The sequence below is a fragment of the Lagopus muta genome, chromosome 3, assembly GCF_023343835.1.
Source record: "Lagopus muta isolate bLagMut1 chromosome 3, bLagMut1 primary, whole genome shotgun sequence".
Taxonomy (NCBI): Eukaryota; Metazoa; Chordata; class Aves; order Galliformes; family Phasianidae; genus Lagopus; species Lagopus muta.
Genome location: NC_064435.1, coordinates 46,579,597 through 46,596,666, shown reverse-complemented (window position 1 = coordinate 46,596,666; position 17,070 = coordinate 46,579,597). Strand labels below are relative to the sequence as shown.

At 37.9% G+C, this 17,070-nt stretch overlaps 1 protein-coding gene across 2 annotated transcripts in view; it reads left to right on the top strand.

Annotated features, from left to right (window-relative positions):
* Positions 1-17,070, top strand: part of MIB1 (MIB E3 ubiquitin protein ligase 1) — a 71,419-nt gene that overhangs the window by 7,420 nt on the left and 46,929 nt on the right. For both annotated transcript variants that reach the window (XM_048938805.1, XM_048938804.1), the window contains exons 2-6: positions 1,697-1,868; positions 5,027-5,156; positions 6,769-6,873; positions 14,086-14,152; positions 15,773-15,977. In XM_048938805.1, coding sequence (XP_048794762.1) covers positions 1,697-1,868; positions 5,027-5,156; positions 6,769-6,873; positions 14,086-14,152; positions 15,773-15,977 — 679 coding nt within the window. The remainder of the gene's footprint in view (positions 1-1,696; positions 1,869-5,026; positions 5,157-6,768; positions 6,874-14,085; positions 14,153-15,772; positions 15,978-17,070) is intronic.

The following is a 17,070-nucleotide window of genomic DNA, read 5'->3' as shown; positions in this document are numbered from 1 at the left end:
ATGTAAAACCTCTGTTTTACTGGCTCATCAGCCAAGTCAAACCAAAGGGCTGCAGGAATCTTGCAGAGGTTTAACTAGGCAGTCTCCAGAGGCTACTTCTAACCTCAGCCATTGCATGATTCTGTGAAACAGTCAGACAAAAAGGCATTTCCTTCAGTTTTGCTTCTCCTGCTGCTGATTTTTCTTCATTGCGGATGGCTCATCCTTTGGGCACAAATGACTAATAGGTTTGTAGCTAACATGGCTGTCCTTTTCAAAAGCATCCCTTCTGGAGGGGATGAAAACCATTTTCTTTTCTCATTAATGTCATAGACTTGTTTTTTGGTGGCTTTTTTTTAAAGGTGAGTAATGGGGAAAATGTTGTGTTCCTCTGTACCTTTAGAGCTCATTTTTAATTTGTGCTACATACTGATTGCCGGTGCTTGTTGCTTGTCCCTTCTATTGCTCAGGGTTCTCCAAAGCTCCAGAGTTTGATTTTTGTTACTTTTTTAATGTTATGTTGCTTCACTGTATTTGCTGTACATGGACTGAAAATGTGTATAGCTGATCACTTTGTCTGCTCATTCAGAATCACAGAATGGCCAGGGTTGGAAGGGATGTCAAGGATCATGAATCTCCAACCCCCCTGCCACATGCAGGGCAACCAACCTCCACATTGAATACCAGACCAGGCTGCCCAGGTCCCCATCCAATCTGGCTTTGAACACCTCCGGGAACGGGGCATCCACAGCCTTTTTGGGCAACCTCCAGCACCTCACCGCTCTCATAGTAAAGAACTTCCCCCTGACATCCAACCTAAATCTTCCCTCCTTCAACTTAAAGCCATTTCCCCTTATCCTGCTGTTATCTACCCTTGTAAAGAGTTGATTCCCCTCCTGTTTGTAGGCTCGCTTTAGGTACTAAAAGGCTGCAATGAGGTCACCCTGTAGCCTTCTTTTCTCCAGGCTGAACAAGCACAGCTCCTTCAGCCTGACTTCGTAGGAGAGGTACTCCAGTCCCCTGGTCATTTTTGTGACTCTCCTTTGGACCCTCTCCAACAGTCCTCTGCCTTTCTTAAGGGTCTTTGCAATGCTGTAAGAGTCAGTGGACCTGAGAACCTGCCTTTTGTGGTGGAAGGCTGGGAAGAGTGTATGCTTGTGCGTTACATCTAGTCTGCTCTCCTTCAGAAAGCTAAACACACTACAGGAGAATGCTTCAAAAATGGTAGCACATTTCCTGAAGTTAGGCTCTCTCGGAGAGCTGTCACTGACTTCTTCCTATAGGTAAAGCATAGAGATGAACACTTGTCCACTATACAAAGAGTGTTCTTGAAATTCTTATACGCAGTTGAACTTTGCTGTCTTTGTTGTGTTGTTTTGTTGATAGAAATAAAATTCCAGATATCCTGTATGTTTCGATACGCACTTTCCCAGCTTTTTAACCTGTTAAAGGATCCCTCATTTTTATTCTCCTAAGATAATCTTGTATTGAGTACTTGTATTGCTGCAATAAAGAAACATCTCTTAGAATTTGAGAGATGAGGGAAAAAAAGAGCATTTCAGGAACAGGCTGACAGCTAGAGATATGAGGTGAAGTCACTCCTTTCCCCTCATTTGTATGGTTTTATTGACTTTTTAATGTATATTTTCAGATTGCAGTAGTGATTACAAATCTGTATGGTGATGCAGCAGTGTTGACTTTTTTTTTTTTTTGCCAGGTATCAAGCATGATGGCACTATGTGTGATACGTGTCGACAGCAACCAATCATTGGCATCCGATGGAAATGTGCTGAATGTACAAATTACGACTTGTGCACAGTTTGTTATCATGGGGACAAGCATCACTTAAGGCATCGTTTTTACAGAATTACCACACCAGGAAGTGAAAGGTAAAATATAACTTTTTGTCTCCATGAAATTAAATAAGGAACAGTTAATAGTGATGAACTTCTGTAACTGCAGGTTCGGTTATTGAAACTTGGCTTAGATAAAACACTGTCTTAAGAATTGGATTCTGTTGTGAGGATGAAACAGATCTCTGGAGGTTGGAGAACATGGAAGTTCAGGAAGAATAGAGAAAGAAGTTTGGATGCAATTACTCAGTTTCTTTAACCTCACTGTATACTTCCAGCTCTTGTGTTATTAATTAGCAGGTTTAAAACAAAGACTATTACCTTTGCTCAATGTGTAATCACAATATGACTTGTCAATGAGTTCCTGAATCTGAATGTCACTTTAGGTTCAAAAAGCAGATTAGATTGAGGGAGAGTTTCTCTCTTGTGGGCTATGAGGCACAGATGGATCTGGAGACAAAAGAAAAAAAAATAAATTGAACACCTTAAACTGTTCAGTACAAAAAGCAGAGAGACGAGATTGTGAAGGGTGTCACAGAGTTGACCAGATCAATCTATGTCCGTGACAGGGGCGACAGGCCTCTGTCCTCCCCCCCCACCCCAGTCCCACAAAAAATGGGAAGGAAGGAAGGGAGGAAAAGAGCAGCGGCAACAATCTATGGAGGAAAACTTATTTTACTATAATATTGGAATACAAGATAACAACAATATATACAATTTAATTGAAATTGAGATTAATAAATCAGACAAGATGAGAGAGAGAGAGAGTTCCTGGGACCGAGTCAAACCTGAACAGCTTGGAACGGCTAGGAAAGCACCTCCTGCACCCACTGCAAGGCAGCAAGAGAGCGCCCCCCCACCCGGAAGGGCCAGATCCTGTGACTGCTGTAATGTACAGGGATAGGTAGCTGGGATTGCGGCATTAACACTTCAATGCCCCTAACACTACATGATGTTTTGATGTGGAATGCTGAAATAAGAAAAGACAAAAACAAAAACATAGAACCATGACAAAGGGTTATTCTACACAACATCTTGTTTATAATGTTCTTTTCTTAAGTGTCTGTTAACTAAGTTTCCTAGAGTTCTATAGAATCACAGAATTGTAGGGGTTGGAAGGGACCTCCAGAGATCATAGAGTCCAGTTTCCCTGCAAAGCAATCCCATTACAGCAGGCTGCACAGGTAGGCATCCAGGCACTTTCTGAATATCTCCAGAGATGTAGACTCCACGACCTCCCTGGGCCCTCTTCCAGCGCCTTGTCACCCTTACTGTAAAGAAGTTCCTTTGCATATTGGTGTGGAACTTCCTACGCTCAAATTTATGGCTGTTTACAGTAGGGATATCTGTAGGGATAGAAATGGCACTTGTTTTATTCTCACACACCTGTTCTTATATTCTTTGACTTTAAATTACTCATTTAGATCCAGAGCCCCTTTCCGTAATAATTTATATCGGTTAAGTGAGAACAGTGTAATTGCCTGATACTAAATACTTCAAGAGCTGCATTGAAGTACTGCGTAACAACTAAGTGTTGTAACTCTCCAAAGTATTCTCTCCTTAAATCCATTTTTTCCTTTCTTCTTGGTGAAGTAGGTTTACAAATATGCTGTGATTCAGTACTTTGCTTCTATCAGCAATTTTACAGTTGAGGGGTGTGGTTGGAGCACACAGACTGAATTCTCATTAAGCGTCTTGCAGGGACTCTGTTTATGTTCTCAGACATTTGCCTTGAAGTTCAGCTATGGCAAAAATGTCCAGGCCAACCGCTTAATCAAAAAGTAGCTACTGTTTTTTGGAGATTCATGCTGGTGTGCCTAGTTAGCAAGTAGCATGAGCTTAGTATCTGAGTTACAATATTCTGGTGTAGAGCAAGTCTTAAAAGTTGGAATTAAGAGTAGAAAGTTCTGGCTTAGTATGATTTGTAAAGACTAAGTAGCAAAATGCAGGTCTGCTTTACTTCTGTCTAAAAAAAACCCAAAACAAAACTCATTGCTTCATTGCTTTTGAGATACACTTGCCAGACCTTTTTTCTTTTTAATTTTTTTTTAATTTTTTTTTTTTTTTTTAGCTGAAGTTTCCTCTAGTTTTTGCAGGTCCATTCTGGTGTGTGAAGGATAGTTCTGGAGATAGAGGCTTGAGCAGTGGGCCCAGGTGAACCTCGGAAGGTTCAACAAATTCAAGTGCATACTGAAGTAATATGTTTTTTGTGTCAATTTCATAGATGTTGAGATTTTTAAAAGGTTACTGTAAATAACATATCCTTCTAATATCTTTTGCCATTTAATATTACTTAGATACAAATTCCTAAGATTTTCCTGTGTTCTTTGCACTGATTATAGCAGTCTAACTTTTTTCTTGTCTGCCATCTGCTGGATCTTAAAAGTTGAGCAGGAGGGTGTTAGAGTGAAGGAGTCAGGAAACATTCAAATTTCAGCTGAAAAATACTTTTGTCTGGCAGCATTGTTGTGGCATGAAATAAGAAGTCAAATTTCATACGGACTGGTGGCTTTTCAGATGACTTAGAATGCAGGAGAATATCTTTTCTGTTGTTAGGGCCATCAGCTCTTCTGTTTGGTCTTATGTACTTCATGTCCATCTAAGTCTGAGGCAGAGAGGAGTTTTACTTTAGGAAAATAGCTTGTTATTACAAACACAAGACTGAAAAATAAATGCTGATATATCGAATGACGTTTGCCATGATAAGCAATCTGTAGTATGTAAAAAATGTCTGAGGCATAGGAAGGGGAAAAAATGTAGTTCCTTTACTTGGTACAATTCTGAATAATTGCAGAAATGTAATGCCTCGTGTGCGTCAGAGACAAATATGATTGTGTTGTTCAAGTCTGTTTCTTTGCTGATTTTAATCATATTTAATATGAGTACAGCTAGTATGCAGCTAATCGCAGTTTGGTAGTGGGAAGCTTGGGGAAGAAATTAGCAGAATTAAAAGCTAGTTCTAAGCATATGATAAAACATACTTAGTAACATGATAGCTTTTTGTCTTGTGGACTGCTGTTCAAGTTGCAAATTTGTTGATGATTCACATATTGAGATCTGCATTTGTTTAGTTATTTTATTCAAGATGATCTCTTTTCCCACTCCCAAAGAATCATCTTGAACTTTCTTTATTATCTTGACATTTTTGGGTGGTTGTGTTGTTTTTTTTTTTGTCTTGTTTTTAATAACTTCAGGGTATTGCTGGAGTCTCGCCGTAAATCAAAGAAAATTACAGCAAGAGGAATCTTTGCAGGTGCCAGAGTGGTGCGAGGAGTTGACTGGCAATGGGAAGATCAAGATGGTGGCAATGGGCGTAGGGGAAAGGTAAAAACAAAAACAAACAAAAAACCACAACTGTCTTTAATAAAAAGTTGCTTTTCTGTGTAGTAATGTAATGAGCTTGGTGGCCTTTCTAACTGAAGAGTACAAATAGCACCATAGTTAGTCATTTCTGAATCCTACTCTATAATGCCTAAGCACTTAAAAAAGGAGGGAGTGTGTAACATGGCCAGTTCATTGAAATTCACATTTTTACAGTTCCAGTGTGAAATTTTTAAAACTACCACATATTTGTCTTTGCTGTTCTGCCTATGACAGGCTTTAAGATTTGAGTGTATTTATCTCAGCATTACTAGAGCTGGTATGAAAGTAGACCTCTCAAGCATAGCCTTTACTGGTCACTACTGCACTGTGTGGTCTGATTGCTTCTGAGTCATCACATTTGTCTTGGTTTTAAGTGCTTACACCATAGATTTGTTTTTCATTAGATTATTATAGAGACTATCTCAATTTAAAGTGAGAACTTTGCAAGTTCTGGTTGTATATGCTGCATTACTGGACATAATGAGTTTTTTTGACACCATTTATAATTAAAAAAAAAATTGATTGGAGAATTGGATTGCATTGAATGATGTGGAAAAGTTGTAAATGTTGTGATTCGCAACAACCTAAACTTACCTGGATCTAAGGAAAGTTTGTTTTAAGTATGAACTTAAGCAGGGCAAGTAAGATAGGCGATGTCTTTTATTACCGTACATGGGCTATTATTAATGACAGTCTTGGACTTCTGAGCATTTCATTTTGGATTTTATTCAGAGGAAATAATAAATTTAAATATCTTTGAGATATTCACATATAGTTTATTTTCAACTTGATTCTTTACCCTTTGCTCTGAATTGTGTGGGATATTTTGATATTTGCTAAACAAGGTACTTGTGTTGATTTTATGGGCTAAACTAGAATGAGTGAGATATGCATAAAATGGAATTGTGTGTGAAGTGTTTTCAAGATGGATATAAACTAGGAAAACAGAAAAGAACAGAAACAGTTTTAAAATAAAGGTACATAAAGGCAAACTGAAAGTTAATTCTTTGAGTAATAGAAGTGTTTTGAGAATTTGCTGCATGGCCTCATGATTTCAGAAACGTCAAGGAAAGTCCTTTTCACTTCCCTTCTTTTGTCCTGTTGTTGAACAGATTGGCTCTGTAAATAAAACCTTGTTTCTTCACAGTATTCTGCCACTTGGCTAATGTAGGTTAAACAAAATTTGTCATTCTCTTTTCCTTACTGAAACACTTTCTAGTAAGAATTTGTCAGGGGATCATAATACAATTTTTGTTCTGTACTTTAGTAAGGTTATCTACTACTATATATATATATATAAATATATATATATATATATATTTATATATATATATATAATATATATATAAAGAAAAATAGGCCTATGAACGTATACATATAGTGTACGTATGCAGACTACTATTTTATTAAGACACCTAGGGAATGGTTCTAATAGCAGTTATGAAGAGTTAGAAGAAATGTTTGATGAAATTCAGCAGAGCTGTTTTATTTATGTGAAGGGATCAATAAGATTTTAAGTTCCAGTAGTTTTTCTGAATCTTTGTTATACCAATGATTTCTTATTTTTAAATAGGTAACTGAAATCCAAGATTGGAGCGCGTCAAGTCCGCACAGTGCAGCATACGTTCTTTGGGACAATGGTGCTAAAAACCTTTACAGAGTTGGCTTTGAGGGCATGGTAAGCATAAAGGAAGATAAAGGGTAAAATGCTTAGTGGGGGAAGGGTAGCAGGAATAACTTGAGCTTTATTCTGCTGCTTTTCTAATATCCTTTGTCAGTTTGCATGCTGTTAGCCAGGTCATTGTGAATACAGCTGTATGGATTATACATATGTATTAGGAAAAAAGTCTGATCTGGGAATTCATAAAATGTGAGTAATTTAAAGTTGGGATGCTTTTTGCCTGAGTGTATAGTAAATATTTATGTTGCATACAACGATTGTTGTGCTAATAATGTGCTTAAATTAAAATTCAAAAAGGAAAAAAGCTTTCTTGTGAACTTCTTAAAGACCTTAGCTTTTAACTCCTGAACTCCTAAGTTCACTTCAAATTTTAGTCTGATTACTGCAAGATTTGCAGGTTTTAAGCTATAAGAAATGTTCAAAATCCTCTTGTGAGCAATTTTTTAGTTTTTATTTTTTGCACTGGGGAGATGTAGAATTACATTACCTGTATTTGTTTTAGCCGAAGGTTTTTCACTTCTGAACTTCTACAGCTCCTACTGCAGCTTTAGAGAGAAGATAGGTTAGATTCTAGCCAAAGTGCCTTCTGTTGCTGGGTTTTCATATCCTAATGTGGGTCAGGGAAAGGTTACTTTGATTATCAGCTTCTTATAACAGCTTAATTAACATTTTCTTTGCATGATTTTTGTTTGATAATTCAGAGGAAAGCCATGTTAACATTAAGGTGTCGTTTTGTCAGATGCATATCAGTAATAAAATCTGTATGACCAGTTTGCTTCTTTTTGGAGAGTAACATAACCTGCTTGCCTTATAGTCTTATTTGAAATAAAATATTTTTAGAATGAAACCAGAAATTAATACGATGTTAGCAGTAAATACATATTTTAATGTTGGATTTAGAAAGAGTAAATATCTGTGGTGCAGGTCAGCTTTTCTGATGCATATTTTGGAAAGCTTATGTACTAATTTGTCAGTAATCTGAAACAGGTAGATGCTAAGCATAAAATACAAGTTATTATCAAGTGACATCCTTCCTGGTCCCCCCATTTTTAAAGAACATTTCTAATATGCTAGCAGAAGGGAAGAATAGTTATAGTAATATTTGATTGTGACGTGGAAAAGAATTTTAATTACTGAAGTATAGACAGACAGTTCAAGTGATTGTAATGTTTTTTATTTTTTGCAATTTCAGAGTTCTTGAATTAAAATTTATGGACTGCCTGATAGGGGATATAATGCTCTGGAATCATTAAATGTTCCTTTTGACAGCAGAAAAAGTGTGTTAATATAAGCTGTACTCTGTTCTGAAATAAATAATTTTTGTTATTAAGGGAATAACTTATTTGTAAATCCACCTGTATTCGTTGGCAAACTTGTTGCATGAGGAAGTGTTAAATATTTCTAAAATACTTACCTGCTTCAATGGCTGTAAGCTGAACAGATAAGTAAACGCTTACCTTCCCCCTGAAATATGTACAAATAGAGATGTTTGATTCATCAAGTTAATAATTAACAAAAAATCTTTTAAATTGTTCATGAAATGCCATAAATACCCATAACATATAAAGAGTAATGTACTATATATTGGTATCTATATGTACGTATCAAAGATAATTTGAGGCTTTGTAGGTAGTGCTTACCTGGTTGCAGTCCAACTCTGTGTTACTTTTGTCTTCGAGTACTTCTAATGAAAGCAATTTTCCCCTCAGACAGAGTGGGCTCTTGGGTATCTGTGATACACATAAAAATGCGTTTTATAACTGATGAGTTGTGTGCCAATTTGTACATTGAATTATGGCTATTTCTAGTATTGATGCTCTATTATATAAAGCTGGCTTATATACTGTCGGCTCATATATAGTTGGGGCAAACTTGTCTAGGGACTTAAGGATTGATTAAGAATGTCTTGAGAGTGTGGAAACAATATGCAGAGTGTGTGTCCATGTAAATACAGCTGGGAGAGAGCAGTACTTGCAAATGAATAACACTTGACTCAGACACAAATGAAGCTGATTAAAGAAATGCAGCTTATTATTGTAAGTCAGGATTGCTTATTGATAGCTGACAGGCTGTGTCTGGTTCTCAAAATGAATCTATCTGCCTTGCCAGCTTTTCTGTGGGAGAGACAGGGATTGGCTACTAGGACAGCAGGTGCTGCCTGAGAATTTCCATTTATTTGCAGTCGAATCCTTACAGTTTTTACGGTTTTTAATAGAGTTTGCTGTGGTTGTGTTTACGTATGAAGTGGTTGAGGGGTGCATCCTGTATTTCTTTACGAAGTCTAGGAGTTTCTGCTGCCATCATGATGCAGAATGAGTCCCTGAAATAAAATCTGGTTTTATGGTGCTGCAGGGCTGAATAATAACACGTTTGTTATATCCATAGGAGGAATGAAGTACTGTGGACTAATGTGATTATCGGCAGCACTTGCACTTCATACAGTATATGTATTCAGAATCTAGGGCCAGACCAAGCTGTTAACCATGTTTTCGTATTTAAAGAGTGTGTGAACGCAGCCCTCTGCAATAAAAAGGATTATGCAGCATGGAATTAGAGAACCAAATGAGAACACTGATTTAGGTTTTTGAGCTTGTTTATAGTTTTCATTTCTTCATATTAAGCACCTAAGGATGTAAAACTGTAAATCTGTTGGTGTTCAGTAGATTGATTTTGCTAGAAAAACTTCAGAAAATGGTTCCACCAGCAAGCATGCCCTAAATCTATTTAATTATTTAGGAATTATTTCTGTGCTATTAAATTTCTTTGCTCTGACCACTTGCCTTTTCCGCTATGATTAACCTCCTCTTGTTTTTCATGATGAAGGATCTCCTTTCATCTATGGAGCTTCTGAAAGAAGTAACTGTAGTTCTCATCCATCATTGTCACAGTCATCTGTGAGCCATCTGTGTTTGTGTACTTTTTTTCTCACAAAAGTCTATATAGTTGAGTACATAAGGGAAACCAGGAGGATTTATTGTCCTGATGTTTTGATGTTGTTTTAAACTTTGTTTCTCATCCTGTTTGATACCTACTATCTGGTCATTACTTTTTGGGGGGTTACCTTTAAAAGATAATCCTTGGAATTACACTAGAGTAATTTCAGTAATTAGAGTGGTTTATTAACACAATAAAAACAAAACCAAGGTAGATCTCTTGCCATGCTGTGCTTTGCAGGCGAGTGTTACAAACTATATAGAAATACACTTTCTTGTGCAGTTATGACACAGAATGCAAGTCAGATCTTCAGCTGCCTAGTCCTTGATCTTGTCCCCTGTACCCGAAAAATGAGGGATTTCAGGAGGTTTAACAAGCTTCTGGCTCATGAGCAGCTGTGGAATTGCTCTAAGACAAAGTTTTGTCCTAACCCATGAATTTGCCTGGAACATGGCTCGGAAGCCCAAGAGTTACTGATTTCTATTGTTATTACAAGTGGCTTCTTCTGTACTGGCAAACTTTAACTTTGATGTCATTCAGAAAGTAGGGGTAGTTGTTTTTGAATAGTGGGAGGAGTGCAGTATTTATGTTTTTTTTGTATTTGTCAGTGAATTTTGTTTTGCTACTCTTTGTGTGGCCTTACTTCTCTTCATTCTCCTGTAGTTTCAACGAAGCCCAGTTCTTCATCTCTCTGTAACTGAGTTGTTTAGAACTTATTTTCCTTAAGCAGAGATGCGCTCGTCCAATTTCGTTATTTGCTATATAAACCTACAAGCAAGACAATCATGAATTTAAAGCAGCCACCTTTAGAAAAGAGAAAGTTTGATGTGGGAAGTTTTTATATGTACTTATAATCAGTAGACAGATTGTAAGCCATTCATGCAGATATTGTCTGCAGTCTAATTTCCCCTGCAAGAGGCTGCTGTTAGCACCTCATGATTTCAGTTACTTTCTCTGCTGTCTTCTATTTTCTGCTTTTATTGCTTTTGCTACTATCAGCTCTTTGGAGCTGAACGATTTAAATTCATTACATTTGAAATAATGTGTTCCTTAAAACTTTTAGCTAAACTAGGATTTGTCCAGTCCCTTGTCCAGTCCAGGATTTGTGCAGTCTGGTGACAATGCAGCATACACTGTCCTTCATTTTCCCTGTGAGGGCACACTTCTTTATCCTCAGATTGAAGACTTAAACAGATATTTGTAGTGTGTTCACTGCTACCTTTCTCAGATGCCTGTACCTGGGGTACAGTATTGGTTGGAATAACTGTCAGATCAGTAGAAATTTCTCTAGTATTTACTGCTAGAGTAGGCACTATTTCAGTGCATCTGGTACAAACGTTTTTTCTTAGCATCATTGCCTTGTCTCCTTACTTCTGTAGACTTGTGTCCCTCATTTGAGTGGCTGGACACCCATGTTGATCAGAATAAATGAATTATTCCAGTAAGCAGCTGCTCCTTCAGCATAGTTTTACTCGTCAAGGTCAGGAATGATGGCCCTCTTACACCATCTGCCAGCACTGTTGACATTGCTGTCATGCACTTTTTTTTTTAATTCCCTGAAGATTTTATAATGTTGATGCTGTTGTTTTTTTTCAGTGGCATAATTGGATAGTAAGTCAAGTAAGCCATTCTCTGTATTTCGTATTTGGTTCATCAGGTCATAATCTTTATATAATTCAGTCATATACTCTTAGAACTCAAAGGGTTTTTTGGCAAAGTGAAGGAGGTAAGATGCTAAGAATGATAATTACTCTAGGCAGAAACTGTTCATACTCGCTGCCTGAAAGCATCAACTGTTACTTGCTGTGTTGTGCTAAAATTTATTGCATATTCATTTTAGCCGTTTTCTTCTTGACTGGGGTTTTCGTCTCTTTTCTAAGTATACTAAAATTCCTGGGTTTTGGTATACTTGGCATTTTGTACTCGTATTTGTCATCTCCAAATGATCCACTTGTAAGACTCGTGCTCTTAGGACTTCTGAAAATGTGGGTGGAGTCAAGTGAACAGCAGTACAGCAGAGCTTTTCAAGTGAGGAGAGGAGCTAGCAGTTGAAATGTACTTGAAATGTGAGTGTGCTGTGGCCAGGCTCGGGTGTGCTTAAGCCCCATACTCATTAGGGGCCTCTTTCTCCCTCACAGTCCTGAGAGGAGGATGCCTTTGTACCACTCTTGCTTTTCAAGCCAAGCTACTTCATTAGAAGACAGCATGTTTTTTGGCTTTGATAAAAATAGGAGCTAGTTTGTTTGAGGAGATTCATAGTTACTCGATCAGTTTTTCTGATAGTGAGTTAGAATAAGTACAATTTCCTGTCTTACAGCTCGTGGAGTTCTTTTCAGGCTTGGTTGTTGTGGAAGGAACTCTTTGCTGTAAATACAGGGTGTATCAGTTAGTTTTACTGTCCTAATCTCTGTCAGTACCTCAACTTTGAGTATGTTTTGTTTGATTCCTTCTCCTTTCTCTGGCGGAGGCTTATGTGGAAAAATAATCACTTTACTTTGCTTTTGTGTGGTAGTTAGATTGACTCCACAGTGTTGCTGGAATGAAGGCAATTGTGAAGCTGAGTCTGACCAGTAAGCTACAGCTTGCTGTTACAGCTACACCCAAGTATGTGTACTGTTATACTCCAGAAATAACATGCCCCAGGCTGGCCAGTAAGAGAGAACGGACAGGTAGGCTTTTGTGTTATCCTGTGAAACTCAAGGTATTTCAGGCTGCTCCCTGAGAATTACTGTTTCAAGAGTGTAAGTAGTCTCTTTCTGCAGTGAGCTTTTAGCCATCACTTCTCTGTACATTAATTTTGGCTGTAATGCACCCAAACTTTACTTGTCTGCAGGAAGAAATGTTTGGGACCTTTCTGCTCGGTGCTCAGAAGGGAACAGGAGCAGCACTCTCCCATCTGCTCCCGTTGGCTCACGTGCAGCCACCTGCTTGCTGCCTGACATGGGAGTCTGCATTCAGGGGATGAGACTGAGTGCTGCCCGGCTCATTTAGGGCCCCGTGGGCGTTCATTAGCTTGCCATCTGGTACGCTGCGACGGTTAGCAGCCCTTTGTTCTCGGCCCAGCGGAGGGCCGGCCTGCCCGCTGGGTGGCAGCACGCCACTGCAGCCGGCTGAGCCCCTCTGCTTTATTGCTGCCCATGAGGTGTAGCTGTATGTCATTATTTCGATCTGCCTGTTTCTAATGGCTTTTCAGAATGTGGCAGTGCATTCTTCATAAATGGGTGTACTCTGTGTTCTCTGTTTCTAGATGCTTAGCAGTTTCAAGTCACTGAGGGCAGTTGTGTGGCCAGCAGTGACTTGGTGATGTGGATGACTTGAGAGTTCATGATAATGCTTTTGCCAGTCAGTAAACACAGAGTGTGGAGGAAAAATAGTTATTTATAAAAACATTTGTTTAGTTTTGATTGGTTACATCGCAGCCACCACCTGTCCCCTTTATTTCCTTCCCCCTTCCCTTAGAATATTCTGACATGTTTACAGACAGCACCCCATCTCCTTCCCAGCTCATCATGTACACTGAATGTCCTTTGTTTAGTGAGGATTGTTCTTCAAGGAGCAATGCCAGATGGTAGCCCTTTGGTGTGGAGGGTTACACATAGAAAGAATTAGAGGAAGGGAGAATTATAGGGACTCTGCTGGCTTTTTGAACAGGAGCTGGTTATCACTCTTGAAAGTTTTGTTCCCCAGATAATACAAAGTGATCTTTCTGGAGGCTTAGGCTTTTGAATGTTTCTCTTCAAGTGATTATGTGTAGCTCAGCATAATTAAACAAAAACAAAAAAAAAACCCTAATATCTTTGTATTCCATGTATTCTTCATGGGAAATTCTTTTGGTTTTTAGAATTTGCGTGCCAGGTTTTATTTTCAAAGTTGTTAAAATATTTGTCAGAAAAAAAGTTGTGAAGAGGGGGCAGGACTGGTAAGTTTTAAGTGATATTATCACTGTCTGCAGATGCTTCTTTCTGCGCTTGCAGTCGTATGCCTTTTTTATGGATAACTTCATAAAGCAATACCAAGGAGGCTTATGATATTGTAACACCCTTTTGGAGTTAAAAATACCTTATATTTCACAGCCTTTTATATGGGTAAAAGTTACTAAAATCTTGAGAATGTCAGTGCTGACAACTTGGAAAGTATTTGAGCTTATTTGGTTAGTGACTTTCATAACTTTCAGTTTTGCTTAATCAAATATATTTAAATTCTAGTTCCAGTGACCGATGTTATCCAGGAAACTCAGTCAGTAAGGACTAAAGTTGTCTTGATCTCTTTCCTTAGTCTGACCTGAAATGCGTCCAAGATGCAAAAGGAGGCTCTTTCTACAGAGACCATTGTCCTGTGTTAGGTGAGTTGAAAGCAAAGTAAATTTGCCTTGATCTGCATTAATTATATGTAGTCTTGTTTTCTCTTTTCAAATTTGATCTAAAATTACAGCCCTTTATAGTGAATGTAAATGGTAGCATTTCTGTGTTAATAGTAGATTTCTCTTTCCGCAGTGTATTTGATGTCAGTGTGCCAAGTGAATGTGAGAGTACTGTTAAGCGTTGAAATCACATTGGGCACTACTTCTAGGGAGCCAAGTATCTATGCATTCTTACAAAGACTTAGAATCATAGAATCATCAAGGTTGAAAAAGAAGATCATCCAATCCAACTGTCCCCTGCTACCAATATTCCCTACTGAACCATGTCCTTTAGTACCGCATCTAAATGTTTCTTGGACACCTCCAGGGATGGTGACTTCACCACCTCCCTGAGCAGCCTGTTCTTGTGCCCAGTCACTTCTAAATAATCAGGTATGTTTAGAACAGTGTATGTAACAGAGTTGATGTATACATAAGCAGGGTTATTTGAATATATAATTCACCCTATTACTTTATACTAGTAAGTAGTACTTGTTCTGAAATCTTGGTTGAAGTTTCCCCTATCTACTCTTGCACTGACTTATTTTTAGTGCCCTAGCTGGGCTGTAGGCATAGCAGAGTGTACTGTAAAAATAATTGCCAAATGTTGTGTTTTCTGAAATATGGGCAAATTGGAATAAGTTCATGGATTACTGAGTACGAATTCCTCTATCTTAATATGTATTTCCTTGGTAAAAAAAACTTGGTCGTAAAATGGGATGCTACAGAAAATTGTGCTTTTCTTCTTCAATTAGTTATACTTCAGTGCATGTTAAATGTCCTTGTTAAAGGAATTCTGCTGACCCTCTCCAATGCAACCAGTATTGTCACTAAACTCAATGTATGTGAGTTCTGTGGTTGTCACTCTGCTATTCTGTGGATGGCAGCAGATAGCATCCTCTGTTTCAATCAGTGAGCAGTTGTACAACTTTCTTCTCTCATAAGTTACCGCAGTTTGAGGTGTGTGGATGTATGCTCTTTTCCATCAGCTGTTGGCTTCTTGTAATGATGTCTTTTGAAAGCAAGCATTGTCCATGGTGGAGGTTTTTTGCCCCCAAATTTGCAAGTTTCCTTTTTTGTAGTCACTTAGACCACTAAAGACACTTCCATTATTCATCATTCTGGAGACAGTCTTTTGCCAGTTCTTTTTCGGCATTCATGGGCTGACTGAATTCAAAACCACTTTCTATAAGCATTTTGCTAGTCTTTCAATCTATGAATGGTTAGGTGGCACTTTGTATGTGATTACCTCAAAACTATCAGAACTAGACATTTCCATATGTCTAGCACCATATGATAGCTATTACATCTTGGTTAGAAGCCATAGTGGAAGAAGGACTTAGTATTTACCACCTTTTTTACTTGCCTTGAAACCTCAAGAATAATAGATTATTTAATACCCAGAGATTCAGCGTTTTTAACCTGTTTGTATTTGTTTTAGCTCTTGACCACTACAGTTTTGTAGATATGGGGCCTCATGGTTATCAGCTGTGTCAGAAATCTTTTTCAGATTGCTTGGAAAATTACTGTGGTCATGTGAACACCTTTTATTTTCTATTTTAGGTGAACAAAATGGTAACAGAAATCCTGGTGGTCTGCAAATTGGTGACCTTGTAAACATTGACCTTGATTTGGAAATTGTGCAGTCTTTGCAGCATGGTCATGGAGGATGGACTGATGGCATGTTTGAAACCTTAACAACAACTGGAACAGTTTGTGGCATTGATGAGGATCATGACATTGTGGTACAATATCCAAGTGGCAACAGGTTTGTTTTATAGTCTCTGATGTTCATAATCACAAACTTTGCCTTTGGCACGTGTGATCAGTTACTGCCAGAGAGGTTCTGTTCTGCTTGTGTGTATATTAAGATATCTCTGAGGATTTTTATATTTCTTTTGCAATATGTAATGAGGGCTTATATAAGCTCTCTGAACTTAAAGGATTTAAAGCTGTAGTAGGACAGAGAGATTTGTTGCCTTTCACACTTAGAAAAAGGTTGAGTCCAAAATCATGAAGTTGTGGAATATCTTATTTCTGAAATGTTGTGTTTTACACAGTACTTGTTTTTTTATTATTATGAAGTACCTCAAGGTTTCAGGGAGAATGATAAGAGCAGTGCAGTGTAGAGTTTCAGGAAAACAGGTTAAGAGAATTGGTGATGAATGTCCTTGTTGGGAATCTCATTTAATAGTCTAGATACATTGACTTGATCTGTATCTAGCTTTTTTTTTTTTTTTTTTTTTTTTTTTTTTTTAATCAATGGGGTATTCGTTTGGGTAGATGTGAAGCAGGAATAGGAAGTGTTGGGGAACTTGTTGCCAAAACCACTTAGTTCAAGCCAGATTTCATGTTCTGTTAGCTGCTTTGATGCTAACAGGGTTCAAACACAGCTGTACCGATAGATATGAGCTAATATGTCCAAATGGTTTTGTCATTTTGCTTACAGGTACTGGTTTTCTCTTTAAAAACCAGCCAATGAGTAGATCATTATTTCAGTTCTGCCTGGAGACTGACCTATTTAATTTGTCCCGAAAGAGCTAAGAATCATTGCGCTTGATGAACTCATGTGGTTAGTGATTGCTCACCACTCTAATCTACTTACCAAAAAAAAAAAATGTATCAAGATTAATATCTATCAAGATTAGTGTCAATGTATTCAGGCTTTTCCTCTGGATATTGCTTGTTAATATTGCGAAGTAATGCAAACATCTTTTTCCTCAACTAATAGGAGCCGTAGGGATGCAAGTACCATTTTGTCTGATAATTGTGGCTATAGAGGCAATCAGAGGAGCTAATCTATATCGTGTTTTCTTTTTTCCTTGACTTTCATCAGTCACCTGATGCTTCTCGACCAGATC